Here is a 24,823-nt window from a genome sequence, read left to right as displayed (position 1 = left end):
TACTAACTTTTTGGTACATATCAGGATTCTGAGAAAGTGTTTGAAGTGTAGTTTTCATATAAGGGCTGTTCATAAGGTTTTGCATTAGGGTAGGGTTAGAGGCCATTTGTTGCATGAGGCTTTGCATCGAGGGTGAATTGAAAGCGGCTTAGTGATAGGACACAAAAGAATTATTCACTTGATTTTTGTTATCTATATCTATCTAACTTCTCTTATTAGTTAATAATATTTCCTTTTCCAACTAACTTCCCTTAATTTTTCAAAATAATAAAATTATTAGGTATATTAATTACGCAGTGTTTTGTTAGATCCACCTGATCCTGAACCGGTTTTTGAAGTATCCATTGAGTGAGACATTTCGTTATCAGCTTGTGGGTTATTGCTAGACCAAGGGTTAGGCATGGGTCCCTTATTTTCTTCTCCTTCTTTAGTATTCGTGGAAGTTTGCTTGTTTTCATCACCTTATATCAGAAGATATAAAAAATTTAATTTATTGATTGTTCATAGTTAAAATTTCCTACTTTGTGATATTTCAACTTAAGACATTAAAGAGTAACTTAAAGAAGACAATGAAAAAAGAACTAATCAGGCAAAAGTTTAAAATACTTCTAAGGGCAGCAAAGGGATTGCTAACAAGTTGGTCAGTGGCGGCGTTAAGAAAAGGTTCCTGTATATCAGTGTACATTCGTCTGAGCAAGTTATAACCCCCTGGGATACTCTGTATTTTATATATTTAGTATATAATTTTTTTCGAAAAAATTTATACCCAATTTAGGTATTAGTTTTTCCTTATTTCCCTATCCTTACGTTTTATTCCCTGCTGTCATCAGAGATTCAATTGATTAAAAATTAAACTACCAACAGGGTCCATGGACACTTTTGCAGTTTTCGCTTATAAAAACATTTATAGATATTTATTATCGAAAAATATTTGAAAAAAAAATTCCACCATGAAAATTGCCCGAAATTTCAGTTATTACAAGCCTGTTGTAAGAAAACTTAAACTATTTTGATAGATTTGGATTAGAAAATTAGATATGTCAGTGGTGCATCTTCAAAAAAAATAAGCGGAAAGCATAAAAATTGACCATAAAAAGCTCATTCTTGATCATCACATATAAAAAAAAATCTATTTGATTAATTTTAAAATATTAATTCTCATTATCTATATTTAACATTTGCCTAATTAGTTCTTATTTTAATTTAACAAATATTTTATTTTTTATATCAATCTAGAATTAAAAGTAAAATCATTATAAGCCATAATTAAAACTTTTATATAAAATGTATGAAAATTCTTAGTATTAAAGTATTGATATTTATTTAAATATAGGAAAAATTGAAATATAGAGATTTTTCCTTATATTTAAATAATTAAAATATTTTTTATATTAAAAAATTTGTTTCAGGAAAACCCAGGATATAAAAACTATTTAAAAAATTTAGCAATTAATTACTACTTATGTGGAAAATATATAATAAACATTTTTATTTAAAAATTAACATTTAATTACAAGCAAAAAGGGAAAATTGATTTAAATCGTGATTCATAAAATATTCATTTTAATCATCATTTAAATCAATTTGAATAAATAATGCCAACTCTAATAAATAAATATGTAAAATAAAATCATTTAAATCTCTTATTTTAAAAACAAAGGATCTATAGGAACATGTTGGTAAAAGATGCTATAATTAATTTCTGGTAAGCTGTTTAAACTTTAAAGTGCACCCACCATTTTTTGGAATTTATATCTTTTGATTGAAAATAGTGGAGTTAGTTAAGTTTCATAAATTCATTTTCATTCCTATTACTTTTTTTTCACAAATTATAAAAAAATAATAATATACATTTTGAACTTAAGCAAAAAAAGTAGAAACACGATTTATTCCTAATCAAAGTTACAATATGGCACTTTATAATTGGCTCAAAACATAAATGAACAAAGCAATTCAAGCATCATTTTGAAAATGATGTTTATAAAACTCCGATATAATCATATTCTTGTGTTGTAAAGGAAACGAATAACATCGTTATTAGTAGGGCTGGGCCAATTCACATATTTTTCACCAATCCGATCCGATATTTATATTAATTTTTCACAACCCCCCTTTGAACCAAATGTAATTAAGAAATAAATATTTTTTTTGCAAAAAATGGAATTATGCATTTAATTTAATTTTTTTATTTCTACAATAATTAAAAAAAGTTTACGGATATTGGTAGCATTAAATGAATTTTTCATTATTCTCCCCATGAAATTAGAATCCCGCAGATAAGCATTTTGCAAAATTATCTTTATCCTTTGTAAAATATTTCCATAATTCAGATACCATATTTAAAAAAATTCTTTTATTTAAAGTATAAATAATAAAATTGGCGCTATTATTTAAAAAGAATGTAAACGTTACTACAAAAAAGAAACGCGTTATCGTTACTCGTTATATTATAAATAAAATTATACAAAATTAATATATTATAGGATAACATCTTTATGTATCTTTATTTATTTTTAGCAACAATTGATTTCAAAATTTTGATCAGACAAACAAGAACGCTTAGTGCTCAACACAGCTGATAATGGGATGTTATATATATTATTTTAATAATAAATAAAATCTATAATGAAATTCTCTGTAAAATTTTGTTATTGGATAAATCCTGGCTACGCCACTATTTCATATATATATATGGTGAATTCCATATCAAATCAACCAAGGTTTCAACCCGACCCCCTTCAATTTTTCTTAAATTTTGTATACTGGTAGTATATACTATAACTAAGAAAAAAATGAAATTTTACCTTCCAACACTGTTTACCCGCTAAGATATGGCCGTTTAAAGAAAATTCACCTCATTTATTTTCAAAAATCTCGAGAAATAATTAAGTTAGAAAAATAATTTAAATTTTATTTTGTAGCTTAATAAAAGTTCTTTAAAATGACATAAAAATAAATATGATGGATATTTTATTAATATCGAAAACTGGATGTGTAAAACCGGAAATGGCCATAGAAAAAAGGTATTTTTTTCAAAATTTTTTTCCTCTAGATAGATATCACACTAAATTTTATTTTGTAGCTTAATAAAAGTTATTTAAAATGACATAAAAATAAATATGATGGATATTTTATTAATATCGAAAACTGGATGTGTAAAACCGGAAATGGCCATAGATAAAAGGTATTTTTTTCAAAATTTTTTTTCTCTAGATAGATATCACACTGCTTTATATTTGTACAAAATCCTAGACTGGGATGAACATGGGTTTAGGAGTTATCACTCTTTATATGGCTAAAATTGAACAAATTTAACATTAATATCATCATATTTTAATTTAATGAATAGTTATGAAATAATGTTAATTTAAAATTGAGAAGTGACTGGAATAATGAGTTTTGTTTAACCCTTTAGTTAAATTTTGTTGCGAAGTTACTTGATAAAATAATTCTAAACATATTTATAACTTTATTTGCCTCAAATTGCATTACATATAATACAATAAAATTTATAATTAAAATATATCATATATTATAATCATCCAAGGAATTTTAATAAATTATGACTTTTGTTTTCATCTAGGGGAATAAAAGCTTGGAATTTTGTTTTCCAGAAATTCTCTTTGCTCTTAAAAATCAGCTTTCAAGATGACTTTCTATGTTCATACATTCATTATTGCTCACAAATATATAATTTACCCCATAGATATTATTTCTTGCATAGTTAAATAAATCTATTGTTGTCAATATGTGATGTTCATATGGACGTTGCAAGCTTGCTCGAGCTGCTAACAGTTTAGTAACGGCTCCCAAAATGTTGCATGGACGTTTACCTTGTGCGGTTTCAAAAAATGTCACTCAGCCTTTAAATGAAATCTTTTATTTTTATATTGGTTACTCCTCCATCAGAAAAATAATAAATTTTAGCCACTCTATTAAATCTTTCCTTCAAGAATACGATCAATTTTTAAAATTTATAAAATGCACATGCGTTATGCTTTAAACAATCTGATATAACCACTAAATTTACATGTTTTATTATTGTCCTCACGGTAATAAGTTATAAAAGAGTTGATAGTGGCTTGATTATTGGTCTGATTAAATCCTTGTGCATGGTTCTGCCCTACAAATGCATAGTTTTCTTAACTAAGAATTCGCCAACATTTAAATTGAATTTTAAAAAGTTTCGAATTAATGATTATCGTGAAGCTATAAACAAATGAGGAATTAAATTGTTTAATTATTCAATTAAATAATCTACAATTTCGTCAGTTGATTTTGTCAGTGTTTCGAGGGTAGTTCGATCAACTGCTATCCATTGTTTGAATATTTTATAAGCCTTTCTTTTAATTTTGAATATATGGGGGAAAATTTTTTGTTGAATTTCAATTTTGGTAGATTATTTTATGCTAAATAAAATATTTAAAATTATTTTGTCAAGTAATTTTAATTCGAGATAAAATTTCACTAAAGTTTTAAACAGCTCATTATCCCAGCAACCTCTCAATTTTTTTTTATAAAGATAAAAAAAATAAAAGCCTATCATTTAGACATAATTTATAAATTAACATTATTTCATAACTATTTATTAAATTAAAATATGATGATATTAATGTTAAATTTGTTCAATTTTAGCCATATAAAGTATGATAACTCCTAAACCCATGTTCATCCCAGTCTAGGATTTTGTACAAATATAAAGCAGTGTGATATCTATATACAAAAAAATACCTTTTTTTTCTAGGGCCATTTCCGGTTTTACACATCCGGTTTCCGATATTAATCAAATGTCCATCATATTTATTTTTATGTCATTTTAAAGAACTTTTATTAAGCTACAAAATAAAATTTAAATTATTTTTCTAACTTAATTATTTTTCGAGATATTTGAAAATAAATGAGGTACATTTAAAATTTCATTTTTTTCTTAGTTATAGTATATACTACCAGTATACAAAATTTAAGAAAAATTAAAGGGGGTCGGGTTGAAAATCGACTTTTTTTTGTTGATTTGATATGGAATTCACCATATATATATTAAACTAAGTTTTTTAAAATCACTATTTTTTATTCTTTAAATTGATTAACATTTATAGTCAAACCAATAGCAATACTAAAACAAGAAATAGAAGATATAAAAAACTTGTCATAATTGGCGTTTTTTAAAAATATTGTATTGGTAAAAAAACTTGTCATAATTGGCATTTTTTTAAAATTATTGTATTGGTATATATTTTGTTTTTTTGTAAATTTATTATATGTATTTTTATCACGCGAACAATCCAATTTGTTAACCTTAGCGCATTGATTTGTTTTTGGTATTGTGACACTCATCATGAGTCAGTTTTTTATATTTTTTTGGAAAAAAGAAATTTTGTAAAATTAATAACATTTTTTTTTGTTCTTGTTTATAAAAGAAAATTTTGTAAAATTAATTAATATTTTGTTTTGTGTTCTTGTTGGAAAAATAAATTATTTAGGACGGTCATTCCAAAGGGCACAATGTAAACAAAACTTAATATAATACTTTGAACCAATACCAATATTTTGTTAATCTTGGATTTTTAATGTTGGTTCCCAGCCCAATACTATAGTATAATTTATATGCTTACATTTAGGGCTGTGCCGATCCACATTTTTCACCGATCCCATCCGATATTGCTTCAAAACCGATTTGATATTTATATTGATTTTTCAATACCCCCCTTTGAACCAAATGTAATTAAGAAATCAGTATTTTTTATGCAAAAAATCAAATTATGCATTTAATTTATTTTTATAATTAAAACTATAATTAAAAAAACATATATTTGATAATATATCCATTTTATGTTGATATGAATTATAAAATTGTAGTTAATATATAAAATTATATTAGATTTTTTCGATAAATGAGAGCCTCTTAATTTTCTGGCAATAAGCTTCTACGATATGGAGTATCTAAATCCCCTGCCGTATTGAAGGTAAACTCAGATGATTCCGCAGATAACTCATTTTGCAAAATTATCTTTGTCTTTTGTAAAATATTTCCATAATTCAGATACCATATTTAAAAAGATTTTTTTATTTAAAGTAAAAATAATAAAATTGGCGTTATTATTTAAAACGATTTAAAATAATTAAAACTTGAGTGTTACTTTATATTTTTATAAAAAAAACTTTTAAAAAAATACTATAAATCTCTTTTAAAAAAGAATAAAATTTAGGGGGTGTTGTGCATTTTCATTGTTTAAAAAAAAATTATTTAAAAAATATTATAATAATGTAAAATAAATATACATAACAAAAAAAATAAAAGTAAAAAGACCGGATCGGTTTTTTACAGGTATGGGCTCGATCCGATATTTTTGGATAACACTAAATATCGGAGCCCATTTGATCCGATATTTAATATCGGCACAGCCCTAATTATATTTTAATTCTAAGATTAAGTTTCAAAATATTATGAAAGAATACTATTCTATATTAAAGTAAAATTCATCATTTTACATTGAAATGCATTTTTAAGTTTGAACTGCTGGACATTGAGGTTGAAATATTTGTGTTAAGATATAATTTACATGTACAAAGTGTAGACTTCCATTAATTTTCTTTATTGATTTAAAATATATTTCAAATTGGGACCAGAGAAGGGTTAAATCATTTGAAGAAGTGCTATAGACATTATATTCTTTAAATAAATTATAAGAATAATAATATCATTATTAACATTTACTTTGAATTTTGATTGAATATTAATTTCGACCGACTAAAATAAAAATGAAAGAAGTGGTTGATATGAATTAAAACTCGGCTTAAATTGTTGATATTAATCATTAAAAAATAAATAAAAATAATTTTATAATACAATAAAATATGTTTTGCTTTTTGTTGATATTTTTTAAGAAAAAATATTTTGCGTTACCGTTAATCAAAAAAATAAACGCGTTACCGTTACCTCTAGAAGAAGGTAACGAGACGTTACTTCACAGCAAATAAATAAAACTTTGGGTGTTCCTTTCTATTTTTACAAAAAAACTTTTAAAAACTATAAATCTATTTAAAAAAATAAATAAAATTGTGCATTTGATTGTTTAAAAAAATAATTATTTAGAAAATATTATTATTGTAAAATATATATAAATAAAATAACAAAAAAAGAAAAGTAAAAAGATCGGATCGGTTTTTACAGGTATCGGCCCGATCCGATATTTTTGGAAAACGCTAATTATGCCGATCAGATCCGATATTTAATATCAGCACATCCCTAGTTATTAGCAGAGTTACTTTTTTAAAGAAAAGGAACGCCAGTTGTTATTTGTTTCAAAAGAGTAATGTCGTAAACTAAGTTCGATTTTATGAAAAAAATGATGAATGACGTCCCTTTTATTTTTGACGAACTTTGAACGTGCTCCTTTTTTATGAAGAACGCGTTCGTTTTTTTACATTTGTTCAATTTTAGAGAATTTTATTCATTTGAAAATAAAAAATATTAATTCAAATTTTTTAAGAAAAAGGGTTATTTTATATCAACTGCCTTATCACATTTGAATTTTTTAGCCAGTCACTATTTTTGTCATATAGTATAGTTAATTTGAATATTATTTATAGATTATCATCATCTGATTCTAAAAGTCCAAATATAATATCACATCTTCAATAAACCAATTCTACCCTTATCAATAAAATGTGTCCAAAATGTATGTTTCAAAATCTTTAAGTTCTAATTTAAAGAAATACTTGACAGTAATATATTATTTTATATAATATAACTATAAGTATCCTGTTAATACTTTATTGTATTTCATTATTAAATTATGATGATTATTGTAGTGATTAGCTACCAAACATGGGGATTGACAGACAAGAATTGGTTTTGGAGATAAAGGAAAGTCGAGAATGATTGCCTGGGATTATAATGGGAATGAGGATGTTTATGATTGTGTTATTATGTTGTTATCGGATTAATATTTTTATAATTTGTATAAATGGTTTATTTGATTGCAATAAAGAATTATATGAAGTCCAAGTTATATATATATATGCTACATATTGGCGACATTATGGGATTTAGTGTTGTTAAACGGCTAGATTTGAGCCAATTTTTAAAAAGGGCTAACTCAACATTATCGCCAGGAAAATATTGCCTATGCGTCGAGATTTCGCTAATAGATGTTCAATCTTATGTGCCATCTATGAGCAAAATCTCTAGGCTTGAATAATATTTCTCTGGATAAAATATCAAGTTAGCTGTTTTTAAAAATCGGCTCAAATTAAGCCTAACATAACTAATGGGATAAACCTGATCAAATAAAATATATTAGTGAATGTTATTGAAGTACGAGCTATTTTTGATATATGATATTATAATATTGGATATTACATGAAATTAAATTTGGGATGAAGATATAATTGTGAATCAGAATTTAGACAATTATTAAATTATGGAATATTGTAATGAATGAATTATGAATATGTAATGGTTCTGAATCTGATATTGATTGAATTATTATAATTGCTAACAAAGAAAAATTTGAAGAATGAATTGGTAAAAGGAAGAAAATAATAAATAGTTAATTGGTACAAATGAAGAATGAATAGAATAATTATTGGATTTTGGGTAATGATTTGGGATTTTATTAATTATGGAAGATATTCATCAAAAATAAAGGGCCATCTGGCATGAACAAAGTGGTAAATGGATTCAAATATGATTTTGAGATTATGGATAATTAATTTGGGGATGTGATGATATGAAATTAATGTTGGGAAATTGATGAAAGTAAAAATGGAACATTATGGGAAATAATATTGTGAAAACTTGAAAACTAATGATATAGTGACATTTACATAGTAATTTGGTTTAAGGATCTATGGTAATTTAGACATCAATAAAAAGGTTACTAATAGGAGAACCTGGTTAATTTAGACATTGGGTTAAAAGAACCAGGCTAATTTGGATATTGGTAAAATGGTTGCTGATAAAAGAATCTAACTAATTAGATGTAATTATAAAAATTACGATGGGACTCTGGGCTATTAGCCATAAGCACCATAAAGGTTGAATATAAGGATGAGTGGGGCTATGAATTAGCAATTATAGTCCACACCCTCTATTTGATAGATAATTAGAATCAATGTTGTCGGCTAATTTGGACATTGGTAAAATGGTTGCTGATAAAAGAACCTAACTAATTAGATATAAATATAAAAATTATGATGACACTCTGGGCTATTAACCATAGTCGAGGTTGCATTTGAGAAAGAGTGGGGTTATAAATTAGGAACCATAGTCCCTACCCTCTATTCGGAAGATATTAGAATAGATGTTGATCATCGTAAATACTTGGGAGTAGTTGCCAAGAAGATTCAAGTTATCCATCGATAAGGCCCATTGACTGGGGCAAGTCATGATGACTACTCAGTTAATGATAATAAGGAGTAGTGGGATCAAGAGGAAATTAGTGGGGGTGTGTACAGTGACCTCATGTTGGTTCAAGTGATAACTGGATACTTGAGGACCATTAAAAATTTAATGCTATTGGGACCATCCAAGCAACTGCATAAGGATGTTTTGGATTGGATGTAGAGGATGTAATGAGTGGGTTCTTTTTTTGATCTTTATTATATTTGTTTATGCACAACAATTTTGTTTTGCAATAATGGCACGAAAATTTGGTTATATTGATTATAAGACTCATGGTGATGGTGGGTCTTGTTAAATTATTTTGAAGCATTATATATCAATATTATCTATTGTTATTTATATGTATTTACTGTATAAAAAGGGTAAAAATTGCCAAAAATTATAATAGTTTTTATTTGTGTCCTAGAAAACTAAAATTTAGTCTCAGAAAATAAATCTTTATCTTAGAAAGTTGTAGAATAGTTACTAAAGAAAAGTATTAAAAAAGTATAAGGTAAAAATAATTAATGTCTTCAATATTAATATAATCGGCACAATAAATTGAAAAAGGAGAGATATAGTGATTAGCTACCAAACACGGGGATTGACAGACAAGAATAATAAATCCATATCATATGGTTTTGGAGGTAGAGGAAAGTTCGAGAATGATTGAAGGGGATTATGGAATGGGATGTTTATGATTGTATTATTATGTTATCGGATTAATTATGATTAATATAATTTGTATAAATGGTTTATTTGATTGCAATAAAGAATTACAAGGGTTTTAAATTTAATAGTTGAACACTATTTAAAGTATTACGAATTTATATATTTTATAAATATAAGTAATTTTTTATTCACTTAAAACTATTTTAAACATGGCTAATATATTTTCTTAAAATATGGTATTTATTAAATTAAATTTAAAAAAAAATTTATTCATAAAGTTTTGCGAATTTGAACGTGTTCGATTTTTTATAAATGTTTACAGCACTAGTACCGAGTAATGTGTTTCTTTTTTTTGAGTAATGGTAACACAAAACGTTACTCGTTATTTTAAATATTTTCTTAAAAAATAATTTAAGCCGATTTAATTCAGATCTACCATCACGTTTTTCATTTTTATTGTTGAATTTTAAAAAAGATTGTTAATCTAATTAATAATGAATCATCAAGGTATGTTAATTTATATTCTCCGATATTAAAATTTATTTTATAAAAATATATGTCAATAGTACTTATTTCTTCAGATTAAGATGATTCTCTGGCCCCAGTATGAAACTATTTTACAATAAAGGAAATTAAGGACACTAAGTTTACACAATGTAAGTGTAGATTGTGCCCTAATACAAATATTTCAACCTCGATATCCTGCAGCTCTAATCTAAAAAGATATATGAAGGTAAAAATGTGTATTCAAATTAAATTTTGACAAATATTTTAAAAAATTGATGGGGATCTTAATGAAGGTTCTTGTGACCTCTATATTATATTCTCTTTTCATGGGAATAAAATAAATCTTCTTAAAATACATATTTAGTGTTTTTTTAAAAAACGAGTTATTTATTGAATAGCAAGTAACGTTTTTTTGCAAGGCAAAGAGTAAAATTAACGCGTTCCTTTTTTCACAAGGTAGCGAATAAATGTAACGAATTTCTTTTTAAGGTAATGATTACTTTATCAGCTTATAGTAACTTATGTCTATGTATTTCAAATGATATTTAGGTTAAAAAATATATTTAATTACTTCTAAATTACTCAAGGCTCTGTCCTGGTTTCTCATCATCTCTTGAAGCATGGATGGATTCCTTGCTAATTCCATTGTCTATAGATATAAAATTTAATATTAATCAAGATACCCAAAAATGATCATTAATTACCATAATATAAAACTTTGACCTATAAATTTTGAAATTGATAAGAAATAAGGTTTTTTCTAATTTTTTTCAATTTTGTTGGAATCAATATCAGCTAATAAAAATGGTTGGCCCAAATATTGAAGTAATGCTAAAATTAATAAAGCACCCAAGTTGTAAAAATGTTCTTCTAAATTATATTTATAAACAAATTTTCTTATTTGGGATTAGATAGATTTTTACTATGATTAAGAAATAAAAATTCAAGTACTTATATAAATTTTAAATTTTCGTGACATATACAAGTTTTAAAAATTTAGCTTTTGTTTTATATACTTTTAAAAACAAATATTTAAAAAAAATAAAATAATATTTTGTATTGAGGTTACTTCTCTCATTAATTCAGGGTTGTTTAACATGTGAGTCAGTTCAGGATTCCTCTGTATTATGATTGATATTCAAAATAAATTGGTGATTAAAGAAAATCATGCTGTAAAATTATTTAAATATTTCCTTCCTTTAGATCTTTTTTTATAAATAGATATCCTTCCTTCCATAATATATTTGATATAAATAATATACTTCCATAAGGGTTTGCATTTGTGGGTTAGAAGATATAAGTTCTCGCATGATATCAGTGTTACCAATCAGATTTTGAACCATGGGATTGTTTAAAATCTGTTGCATCATGCCAGGGTTACTAAGCATCTGAATTATTGTATAGAATATTTTATTTTATACTTTCCTTATATATATAATTTTTATTTATCTCTTAACCCTCTATTGCGTACATCATATTAGAATACACATACCATAAAAAAAGGTATAAATTTTAATATAAAATTTTTTATAGTTTAATACACATGATGTATAATAGATACACATATATTTTATTTATTTCCATAGTAAATTTTGTCAAAAATGAAAGACAGCTATCATTATAAAAATTCTAAAATACGCAGTTTACAACTTTCAATTAGTTGCATTTTTTCCATTTTATAAATTATGTCATTTCTTTGGTACAAATTTTTAAGAAACAGGAAGTTGAAAATAAATAAAGGTAAAAGAAATGTTTTATATATAAATAGATTCTTATATTCATTAATAGTGTTTAAAATTTAAATTTTAAGGTACTGTACCCAGATACATAATGTGCACAAATGCACTATGAATTTGGGCTTTTTTGATTATTTTTTTTATTAATAAATGTTCTTTATTTGCTATCTATAGTCAAAATGTACTGTATTCCAGAAAATAGTTCTGATTCTAATCTTAGTGGCTTATCAGATGAGAAAATTCTTGATTCAAGATCAGGTAATGTTGATTCTAGCAGAAATGCGGTATTCCAACTATTGGTACCGCTACATTCCAATTTTAAATTGTGTTTTGATAATAGGTTCTGTGGTATAGAACTTCAAGTATTACTAGCCCAAAAGGGAGTATTGCTACAGCGAGAGCTAATAGAATTTATAATTGCCAGCAGAGTTGGGTAGTACCGTGAATATTGTATCTAAGATACAAGATCCTTTTGTAACTTGTACTCAGTATCTTATTGACATTTTTAATAAGATACTAGTATCTGTATCTAAGATCCTTTATTTTGAAAAGAATCTTGTATCTTTTTCATTTTCTTTAAAAAGATACAGATTCTTTTTAATATTCATGTTTAAAACATTTATATATCACACAATCTAACTTTATTTTCTTCATGAAATCTTGTATCTTTTTCATTTTCTTTATTTTTTCCTGCTATATTTTAAATATATTGATAACCAAAATTAGTTGGAAATTTTACAGATCACAAAGATAGATAGATTAAAAATAACAACACCATAACTAAATAAGTAAAGGTTATATTTTATATATAATATTTTTTAATTTGTAGAATGTTTAACATTTTTAGTAGTGAAGATGAAATTATGGAGATAGGTTCTCATGAATCAAATCCGAATCAATTCTAGATGGAAAATTTTATAAAGTAATTCATGTGAAAAAGGACAAGGTACAAGCCGAATGTCAAAATTGCACAAGTAAAAAAGTTATTAAAGGTTGAACAAACTCCTCTACAAACTTTGTTAAACATATTAATGTATATTATACATTTTTATTTTATAATTATTAACATAATAATACCTATACTTAAGTCCCTCTTAGATAATTGTTATTAAAATTTTTTATAGAAGATGGTTGATTATCAAATAAAAATCATTTTGGATATATAATTTTTAGAGGTGTACCGATACCACTTTTTTAGAGGTCAATCCAATCTAATATTCAATTCATATTGGCCAATTACCGATCCGATATCATATCTAATTTTGTATTCTGTAAAGATAACAATGGTTTTAATTTTTAATATACTTTTTATTAGTATAACATCTATAATTTAACTACCATAACTTATGTCATTTAAATATATTATAATGAAGTTATAGTTTATATTCAATTCAAATGCAATTCTAAAAGTATAAAATATTTTTATTGTTAACCCTTTAGGTTCCCTCATAAAATTAATATGTTGCAACACGATATTTAGTAATTTTTTTATTGATTCTAGTATAATATAATATAAAACACACGAAAAAAGTTTTTTAAATTCAAAATGGCGGCTCTCCCTGGTGGTTTTAAATTCATATCATTGACACCTTATGGAAACTTTCGAAACAGTTTCTATTTTTATTTAGACATAGTGGTACGTTGCATGATTTGCACGACCACCTTGTTCTTCTGGGATTTAATTTTGTACTACAGAAGGTACACCTTCGTGAGGTTCCTGCCTGAGGTGAGCTGAATTTTTTAGTCTAATTTCTGGAAGGATATATGGTTTATTATTTTTTCTTTGCATTGATATATAATTATTATCATTATGAATATTATCATTCCTATTAACATTTTTACAGTATGCCAATTCGCTAGCAATTATTTGTCTTCGGAATTCTTTCGATGAGAGTTTATTATCTGTAAGAATATTGTATATTATGAATGAATTGATAATCGCCGCATCTATCAGCCAAAAGAATATTGGTAGCCACCATTTTCGCCACTTTCGCGAAATTTCATATAAAGACTTTAAATGGTCGAAATGGTCAACAGACCCCATATATTTATTATACATCTTTATCATTATTGGACATTTTACGTCAAATACTTCCCCTTTTTTATTTTTTCTCTTCACAGTATCCACTGATCTCGGATCAATATAATTGGACATTATAAATACGTCACGATTATCTCGCCATTTAATTATACTTATATTATTTTTGTCACTTCTCCAGTCAAACTCACCTCATTTTAATTTTGTTTCCATATTCTTTATGGGCAAGTATCTCCTATTTTTGTTTAGTGTTCCGGTAGCATATATACCTTTCTTTTTTAAATCGATCAATTTCAATTTGATAAGGTGTATACGATTCATAATCATCACTATCAATTTGGTAACGTGTATCCGATTCATAATCATCTTCGGAATCAGTGGATGAGTTGTCTAACGAAGAACCTTCAGATGGAATGTCCAGATAATCATCCATATATATAACAAGCTAAAATTATTGCGAAATGAGTTGGCAAAATTTATCAATTATTAAAAAAATAAATATTAAAAATATTGTTGTTAAGTGGCAGTGGTTAGTTTAATATACCACATTAAAAAGATCAAAATAATATATAAATATTATTTATTTGAGCAAAAATAAATATTAGAAAGATAGATAAAATAGTGAGGAATATATATATTTAAAAATATTTGATAAATATATTTACTTATAATTAAAATTGGAATTTTAAGAAAAATCACCGTAAAAAACGTATTTTGAAATAAAGGCGCGAAAAAAAAAATTAAAAAATAACTCCTCCACAAACATATGAAAAAGAATATCTTTTAATATATATTCGTGGTGGTTTCATTTTATATGATCAACTCCTTTAGAAGATAAAAAGGTTAAAAGGTGGTTTTATATTTGCACTACCGCGACCGAAAGGGTTAAATCACTTTTATATAACAAGTAATAACATTAATCTATATACATATTAATTAATAAACAATTATATTATGAAATTTGAAATAAATATTTAAAATAATATTTAACATTAATATAGCGAAGATTTCTTTTTAGAAATACCAATATTTCCAATTTATTGGAGGTCAGCTTGCGGCGATAGTAACTATCAATATCACCAGCTTCACTAAAAACAGATTTTGAAGAGATTATCGCACACTTTTATAAACAGAATGCGCAAAAAAAATAACAATATGGTAAAATGTTTATTAATTAAATATTATTATTAAAAAAATATACATAAAACTGGATTTCGATTTTATTTATAAAAATAAATGATTTTAGATATAACTATTTTTTTTAATTTTATAACATTTTATTTTTGTTAAAGAAGCCATTTTTATATCGGATCAAATTTTATAATATTGAAAATGGGTGAAATATTGACCCGATCCGATTCGATAAAAAATATCAGATCCCTAATATATTTTATATTTAATTATTTTAGCAAGTTCTTGTTAGAGGAAATATTTAAGCTACAATTGATATATAATATTAGATCTTAATAAAATAATTATAATAAGGTAGAATTTAACTTTATTAGTTACTTTTATTTATTTATGATATAAGTAAAATTATATTACATTATTAATCTACAAAATTTAATCAATTTAAAATGCATTAAAGAAAATTGTTATGTATTTAATAATTAAATAATATAATGTACATTATTTTTATATTTTTTATATATAATTAATGATTTTGCAAGAAATATATTAAAAAAATTTGAAGAGATTTAAATGATATTTATATATATATGATATTACAAATTCAAGAATTAATAAGTCATACAAGAAAATAAAACTAATTTAAAAAATATATAAATATCACAAACAAGTAATGATAAATACTTATTAAAGATAATGAATAAAATAAAACTAGTATTATTTTTTTTTAGAGATGCCATTTAGCCATATACTCCGAATATAAGCTATATTTAAAACAACACAGAAAATAACCTGCAAATTCTAATAAATCATTTGATTTAATTTTTTTTCTTATTTGCACATTTTCAACTCCCATTAAATATACTACTCTCCCTTCCCTGTTTAAACTATTAATGGACAAAAATTATAATTAAAATCCCTGGTTATTATAATTAATTCATCAATAAATAATTTATTAATTATTGCAAATATTCATTATTATATGTGTAATACTAAGTTCTTCACAAATAAATAATAAAAATTGTATTTTATAAAAGTATCTTGTATTTAAGATACTCTAATTTAGTAAAAGATACAAGTATCTTTTTGATATTTTGAACAAAATACTAGTATCTGTATCTATGATTTATTTTTTATAAAGAATCTATCTGTATCTAGATTCTTTTTCTGGAGGACCTGCCCAACTCTGATTGCCAGTTTCCAACTGAAAAAGAATTCTTAAAGATGGAGCAAGGATTCACATAAGATCATGTAAATGGTATCACCGTATAGTATTCCATATACTTGATATGATGCTCAATCTTGGTTAATGTATAGGCGAGATTTTGTAGCTTTAAAGGTACCGTTAAAAAAACAGATGCCATTTCAATAGCAGATACTCTGTAAATGTAACAAAATTATGAACACTAGCATAAAAAAACGAATATAAATTGACACCAAATATAAAAAAAATCTAGCAAGTGACCGATAAATCTTATTACGCAGAAAGAAAGAATTTAATAACACATTGGCCAAAATATAGTAAAAAGCGTGGTACAAAAACCCTGGCTGTAAATTTAACGAAGTGATTTGTATCAAATATGGTGCCATTATGTTTTACTATAAAGAACGATTGTTTTAAATTTTTTCATGAAAATCAATATAAATTTGTTATATTACATTATTTATCAAATAATAAAATTTTATGTCTTTATTAATAGGTTTTAAATTGAAAAAATATATTTTTTACAAGCATTGTATATTTAAATCAGAGACCTTCATGGGCCAGGCAGGCCGAGTATGGGTCTAATATTATATTTTTTAGTGGGCCTAGGCCAGCCTGGATTTTTAAAAATATTTTTAAGGGCAGGGCTTGGGCCTAAAATGATTAAATTTAAATTTCGATTATTTAAAACATTTGCTAATTTAAAGAAATATTGTCTTTTTTTCTTCTAATAATAAATTTCAGTATTGTAAACAAAATGATTGCCTAAATATATTTAAATATTGTTTATTTCATTAAATATAAAAAATTCAATTTTTGGATATGGGCTTGGGCCGTGTTAGGGAAATTTTTTTCAAACTTATCATGGGCTTGGGATTTTTTTTAACATCAGACATGGGCCGGGCTGGGGTTGGGCCTAAAAAAATTTTTTACTGCGAACCTGGGCTGGGCTTGGTTAAAAAATTAAGGCCCATGAAGATTTCTTATTTAAATACACACACTGAAATTTTTTTTACAGTTTAACCCTTTCGGTCACGGTAGTGCAAATATAAAACCACCTTTTAACCTTTATATCTTCTAAAGGAGTTGATCATATAAAATGAAACCACCACGAATATATATTAAAAGATATTCTTTTTCATATGTTTGTGGAGGAGTTATTTTTTAATTTTTTTTTCGCGCCTTTATTTCAAAATACGTTTTTTACGGTGATTTTTCTTAAAATTCCAATTTTAATTATATATTTTTAAATATATATTCCTCACTATTTTATCTATCTTTCTAATATTTATTTTTGCTCAAATAAATAATATTTATATATTATTTTGATCTTTTTAATGTGGTATATTAAACTAACCACTGCCACTTAACAACAATATTTTTAATATTTATTTTTTTAAATAATTGAATTTTGCCAACTCATTTCGCAATAATTTTAGCTTGTTATATATATGGATGATTATCTGGACATTCCATCTGAAGGTTCTTCGTTAGACAACTCATCCACTGATTCCGAAGATGATTATGAATCGGATACACGTTACCAAATTGATAGTGATGATTATGAATCGGATACACCTTATCAAATTGAAATTGATGACAATGACAATTCTGAACAAGATGCGTATGATCAATCTGCTACAAACCATAATAATCCTATCTGGTCCAAGAAATATTCTTCACAACCAGCATTAGAATTTGATAAAATATCAGGTCCAATATCATCTTTAAAAACGGACCCATTGTATCCATCAGATATATATAAGAAATTTATTAATGATTCTCTAATAAATACAATTACATTCAATACCAATTTATATGCCCAACAAAAAAATATTAAATATCAACCAACTATTCCTACAGAAATAAGAGTCTTCATATACTCTTTGGAATTAAAACTATGGCAAATTAGAAAGATTATTGGAGTTCTAAACCAGAATTCCATGACAATTTTGTTTCATCCATAATGAAAGTTTATTTGGCTTATGGCCCACATCCATATAAATGACAATATCTTAGAACCATAGAGAAATGATGAAAATTATACAAAATAAGACCATTCATTGATAATATCCGTTCCTCTTGCTTGAAATATTTTCTTCCCTCGGAATATCAAGCAATTGACGAAGGAATGATTAGGTTCAAAGGCCGTATAGGATTTAGGCAATACATGCCTAAGAAACCCACGAAACGCGGTTTCAAGGTAATGTGTAAATTTTGTCATTATTTATTTCGGCTAATCTATATTTTTAGGTTTGGATGAGATGCGATAATTCAGGATATATGAATGATTTTAATATCTATGTTGGGAAAAATAAAGAGGTTGAAAGTAATCTTGGTTATAATGTTGTAACAAAGTTTTGTGAAGGACTTCAAAATCATAAAATATTTTTCGATAATTATTTTACGAGTTATACTCTAATGGCCGATTTAAAAAAGAAAGGTATATATGCTACCGGAACACTAAACAAAAATAAGAGATACTTGCCCATAAAGAATATGGAAACAAAATTAAAAAGAGGTGAGTTTGACTGGAGAAGTGACAAAAATAATATAAGTATAATTAAATGGCGAGATAATCGTGACGTATTTATAATGTCCGATTATATTGATCCGAGATCAGTGGATACTGTGAAGAGAAAAAATAAAAAAGGGGAAGTATTTGACGTAAAATGTCCAATAATGATAAAGATGTATAATAAATATATGGGGTATGTTGACCATTTCGACCATTTAAGGTCTTTATATGAAATTTCGCGAAAGTGGCGAAAATGGTGGCTACCAATATTCTTTTGGCTGATAGATGCGGCGATTATCAATTCATTCATAATATACAATATTCTTACAGATAATAAACTCTCATCGAAAGAATTCCGAAGACAAATAATTGCTAGCGAATTGGCATACTGTAAAAATGTTAATAGGGATGATAATATTCATAATGATAATAATTATATATCAATGCAAAGAAAAAATAATAAACCTTATATCCTTCCAGAAATTAGACTAAAAAACTCAGCTCATCAACCTCAGGCAGGAACCTCACGAAGGTGTACCTTCTGTAGTACAAAGTTAAATCCCAGAATAACAAGGTGGTCGTGCAAATCATGCAACGTACCACTATGTCTAAATAAAAATAGAAACTGTTTCGAAAGTTTCCATAAGATGTCAATGATATGAATATAAAACCACCAAGGAGAGCTGCCATTTTGAATTTAAAAAACTTTTTTTGTGTGTTTTATATTATATTATACTAGAATCAATAAAAAAAATTACTAAATATCGTGTTGTATCATATTAATTTTATGATGGAACCTAAAGGGTTAAAAAATAATTTTTAATTATTTTTAGTTTAAGGGCTCTTTAAAGACAAAGAAAAGTTTTATTTAAAAATTATATCATTTATTGATATGTCGCGCAATAGAGGGTTAAATGGAACCAATTAAGAAAAGAATAAATATAACAGTTGTTAATGCTCATTTTTAAAAAGAGCTAGGTTCCTCCTGCCAATTTAAAAGATAGCTCCAGTCCATGCTACTGAGTTTTTAAAAAGAGCTAACTCCCATTTTTTTTAAAAGTGCCACTACTCCTTTAATTTTTTATAATATAAAGTACACAAAACTAGTGTTGTTAAATGGATTGATTTAGCCAATTTTAAATAAAGAATTCAGCCAAAATAATATTATACAAGCTTCAAGATTTTGTTAAAAATATCTAAACCTTTCTGTCATCTATGAGAAAAATCTTAGGTTATGTAATATTTTTTGGCTAAAATATTGGGTTAGCCCTTTTTAAAAATCGAGCTGTTTAACTACACTATATATATATTTTATGCAAAGAAAATAATGCCTCAAAAAAGTTATAATCTTTTATTTGCTGTAAACAGTGGTAAATTTCTAAATTTGAATATGATAAACAACCATACCTCTCCCCTAAAACCTAACCAATACTAAAGAAGCACTCAACAGGTGCACTAGAAGGAAGAGGGGCATTATATTTTATATAAATATTTTTTAAATCACTATAATTATCAAATATATTCATTGTAGTATTATTTGTTAAAAAAAATATTTGTCTAGTCTATTTTCTTCCTGATAATCTATTTGTTTAATTCCAAAAAATCTTTCAAAAAGGCATTTTTGGTGTGATAGTAGGTTATTTATGTCTAGAATTTGTATCCTTTATAATTAATCAATTTTATTTTCTACTTGCCTATTTTGATCTCTTAAAATATAATCATAAACACTGGAAAATCTGCAATTATTTAAAAATATATAATTTATTTTTGTCAAATTATAAAACCTTTTATTAATGCCAAGTATAAGAGAATCTACAAGTGGTTGGTGATTATTCAAATCTACAAAATTATTTAATTCGAAATGAGTCTATAAATAGTTTGAAAAACCCATATCGATGAAGCCCACCTTCAAGGATCTAGGTTTTTGCTAAAGGCTCAATAATTTGAAATTTATTTATTTTGAAAAATTAATGATTATATTTATGTTTATTTTGCTATATTCTTTACTAAATTTATATTCCTGAGTAAAGCCAATAAGCATAATGTTATCACATAAATAATCAAGATCTTGCAATTTTTTGCTATATATTTTATTAAACAATACCATGGGTTCATAATATGTGATATCAATTTTTACTTATATTGGTGGCTATATTAGTATATATATGTTTTTATTCCATAATGATTGACATTAATGTAAGCATAATTTGAAACTTAAATTTTCTAAAGCTTTCTCCTATTTAAATGTGATAACTAAATTAATATTGTGACAGGTATATCTTGAATGTCATGGTAGAAAATCTGAGCTTCCTACTCTGTTAGTCCAGATATTTATTTTAGGACTATCCTTATTCTAAAAAATAAAATTATATATAACTTTAAAATGACTAATTTAGAATAACCTAAAAACCTTCATAAAGTTTCTACCATTTTATAACAATGATTACCTTATTCTAAATTTTAAAACTACTATGTATATCAATTATAATCTGGGCCATGTTAAGGGTAAGGCTGCAGATTTTTGTTGCAATGATTTTGTGTTGATCCAATAAGCTGTTACACCCAAGAAAGTTGTTTCAATAAGATCACAAAGATCTACATCTTTTAGAAGAGAAAAATATATAATGTAAGATAGAAATGGAAATTATATTTCATCCAACTAAGTATATTCAATCATATAACTATATCGTCTTCCAATGTTTTATGATTTGAAAAAAAAAATAAAAAATTATATAAATAACAACTAAGCTCAACATTTAATAAATAAATAGTTTCATAAATTTGAATAAATATACATTATTTTATCATTCAACAAAATACATTTAATATTGAGATTATTGTTTGAACCTTTATGCAATAAAATCAAAGGAATGGAGGAGTGTTTCTCATTCACTCTATCCCAAAAAGGAGCTAGCTCCAACTCCCTTTTCCGATTTTTAAAATATATCCTCCCAGTGTTTTCGAAAAAATGAGTAGCACATCAAGAATGCCTTTTTTTAAGAATATATCTAAAAAAGAAGTCACCCCAGAAAAGTGTGATTGCTTAAAAAACTGAATCAGCAAACTTTTTGAAAAGATTAAATCCCTAATTGGGATTGCCAACTTTTAAAATTCTAACACTTATATGTTTGATTCAGAATCATTAATTAATTGCTTTCTTATAATTATTATAATAAGTGAAAAATTCATGTGGCAAGCAACTATAGAAGTTAGTAATAAATAAGGTTTAAACAAATATAATTTTTAGTCTTTGGAATCAAAACAAAATTTTGAACCAAAATTGGTTAAAGGCAGTTTCTGCTAAAACATATTATAAAATGGGAAACCTGTTTTTTTAAATTTTGTGTCCCATTGGGATTTTCAGAAAATAAGTTTAGGTTCAAAAAAATGCTCATAAAACCCAATTCAAAGCTCTGAATTAAAGTAATCCTGTTAAAAATTATATTTTTGTGACAATTATGATATATAATAAAAATGATGAAATATAAATATAATAATTTACTTCTTGTTGCATCCTTTGTTGCAAGTCAGAAAGATTAGCTAGAAATTATTGAAACAAATTTAATTTTAAAGACAACAGATTAATTCATCATTAACTACAATGAAAAATGATTCTTTTGGGCTAGAGCCTATTTCAAAATGTATAGGCCTGAACCCCAACCAAATTTTTAATTTATTAAGCATGATCCAGGCCTAAATTTTATTGTAGGCCTAAGTCATCCTAAAATTTTTAAATCTTAAAAAAAATTCCTAATTTATTTATCCAAATTCCAGAGATATTTGATCATTTCATCTTAATAAAAGAAGCTAACCATTTTATTATTTATTTTTAAGGCCAAAGCTCAGCATAAGTTGAGCTTTGGGCTACCTTGCAGGGCTCTATATTCACTGGTAAAAATATTTGTTGATATAAAATAGGAATATGGGGCATTTTATTTTTAATAGTAGTTTAAATTTTTATCATATAAATTTACATGATCCTAAATTTAAGTTTCCAAGTCCAGGTATTCCACCAATACTGCCCAAATCAAATGGTGTTAAATTTATGTTAGGATTAAGATTATTTTCATTTTGCTAAAACAATATATATAAATTAATAACATGTTATGCAATTTTACTGTATTCAGCATTTGTGTTGTAGGTTCAATAGGCTAAATGATATATAAATATGTTCAATTATAAATTAATTACTGTGTATGGTATCCTAACTACCATGTGGATTGTCAATCCATCTTTAATATCTAAAATAAATAATTTTGAGAATATATAATATATAAATTTACTTAAATCTGTAAGATTTTGATTATCTTTTAATATCTTACCAGCAAATACCATACATAACTGCTCAGGTGGTGCGTTAAATTGTTTAGATACTTCCTTTTTTAACTAAATGTCATTTGATATAAAATACAATTATTTATGAAAAACCTCCTCAATAGTTGCATCTTTTTTAATATGAACATCTTTTTGCTCTTTAGGAGTTTTAATAGTTAATTTAATGAGGGCTTTACTTCCAGCCATAAAATTGCTTAAACTTATTACTTATTTAGAAAAATATAAATGTAGCGGTACAATTTTACAAATTTTATCAAATGCGTTAACAAATGTACCGCTTTCCCCATATTAATATATTTTATTTTAATTGTTATAAACCTTAAAACCTTATTCGGAGCTTATCATAATAGAATAGCATCATTAGCGTTGATAAGATAAGTAATTTCAAGGAATTTCTTTATTTTTATAAGAATAACTTAAAACTTTAAATTGTATATATGCCCAATTGGGATTAGACCTATTCAAAAGAGTATCATGAGGAATACGAATAATAATTTATTTGTTTTATCCGATCATTTATTGATCTGAATAAAAAGAAAAATTTGAATTATTCGGAATAATTAATAAATTGGTTTTTATAAAATCTAGCATCTGTCATTACCATTTGATAACATGCCAATCTCACAGGTTCTTGAATATAGAAAGATATTTAAAAATTCTGAAAAAATTGGATGAATATAGGCCATGACTGCTACTAACGCCCGTGATATTTAGTGAAAAAACTAAATATCACACCTGCGATATTTAGTGAAAATACTAAATATCACACCCTCGTCTCGTTTATTATAAGTTTAACACCATGTGCCCGCGATATTTAAAATCATCCATTTTATAAAAAATTCTATTTTTAAAGTAATTGAATTATACATTATGTTTATATTTCAATAATTAACCAATTCGCAATATATATTTTTTATATATTAAATTTAAATATTCTCTGGGTAGTGTTTCTTAATTAACCCAGCATTCAAATTTGAATAATAGGTATTCACTGGTTAAAGCAAAATATTTTTTGATTCCACTTTTCTACTTCCATAAATTTGCTGCTATGGAAGGCATAATCAGAAAGTACAAAGATAAACAATTTTTTTTTAATCTAATAATTAAACATGACATGAAGATATTTTATGCTATTCTAAATACTTTTTCAGTTGAATTCAGTCCAAATGTTATAAATTAAGCTAATTTCTGGCTTAGTTAATAGATTTTATAATATATTACACAAATATCTTACTTCATGATGAGAACCTTTAATTCTACATTAAGTGATGAAATGAACTAAATTTTTATCATTATTGTA

The 24,823-nt window shown here is 25.5% G+C and overlaps 1 protein-coding gene across 1 annotated transcript in view; it reads right to left on the bottom strand.

The window, feature by feature from the left end:
• The window catches only part of LOC135927289 (ubiquilin-1-like), a 29,941-nt gene extending 6,172 nt beyond the window's left edge, over window positions 1-23,769 (bottom strand). The window contains exons 1-12 of the mRNA XM_065463252.1: window positions 23,617-23,769; window positions 23,472-23,574; window positions 23,380-23,429; window positions 23,307-23,339; window positions 23,163-23,262; window positions 22,691-22,728; window positions 11,827-11,952; window positions 11,634-11,684; window positions 11,136-11,213; window positions 607-718; window positions 294-461; window positions 8-147 (exon numbers count right to left, since the gene is read on the bottom strand). Coding sequence (XP_065319324.1) covers window positions 8-147; window positions 294-461; window positions 607-718; window positions 11,136-11,213; window positions 11,634-11,684; window positions 11,827-11,952; window positions 22,691-22,728; window positions 23,163-23,262; window positions 23,307-23,339; window positions 23,380-23,429; window positions 23,472-23,574; window positions 23,617-23,709 — 1,092 coding nt within the window. The 5' untranslated portion in view covers window positions 23,710-23,769. The remainder of the gene's footprint in view (window positions 1-7; window positions 148-293; window positions 462-606; window positions 719-11,135; window positions 11,214-11,633; window positions 11,685-11,826; window positions 11,953-22,690; window positions 22,729-23,162; window positions 23,263-23,306; window positions 23,340-23,379; window positions 23,430-23,471; window positions 23,575-23,616) is intronic.
• Between the last annotated feature and the right edge of the window lie 1,054 nt (window positions 23,770-24,823).

The sequence above is a fragment of the Gordionus sp. m RMFG-2023 genome, chromosome 3 (assembly GCF_954871325.1).
Source record: "Gordionus sp. m RMFG-2023 chromosome 3, tfGorSpeb1-WG-v2, whole genome shotgun sequence".
Classification (NCBI taxonomy): Eukaryota; Metazoa; Nematomorpha; class Gordioida; order Chordodea; family Parachordodidae; genus Gordionus; species Gordionus sp. m RMFG-2023.
Note: the sequence above shows the minus strand (reverse complement) of the source record. Positions and strands in the feature narration are given on the sequence as shown.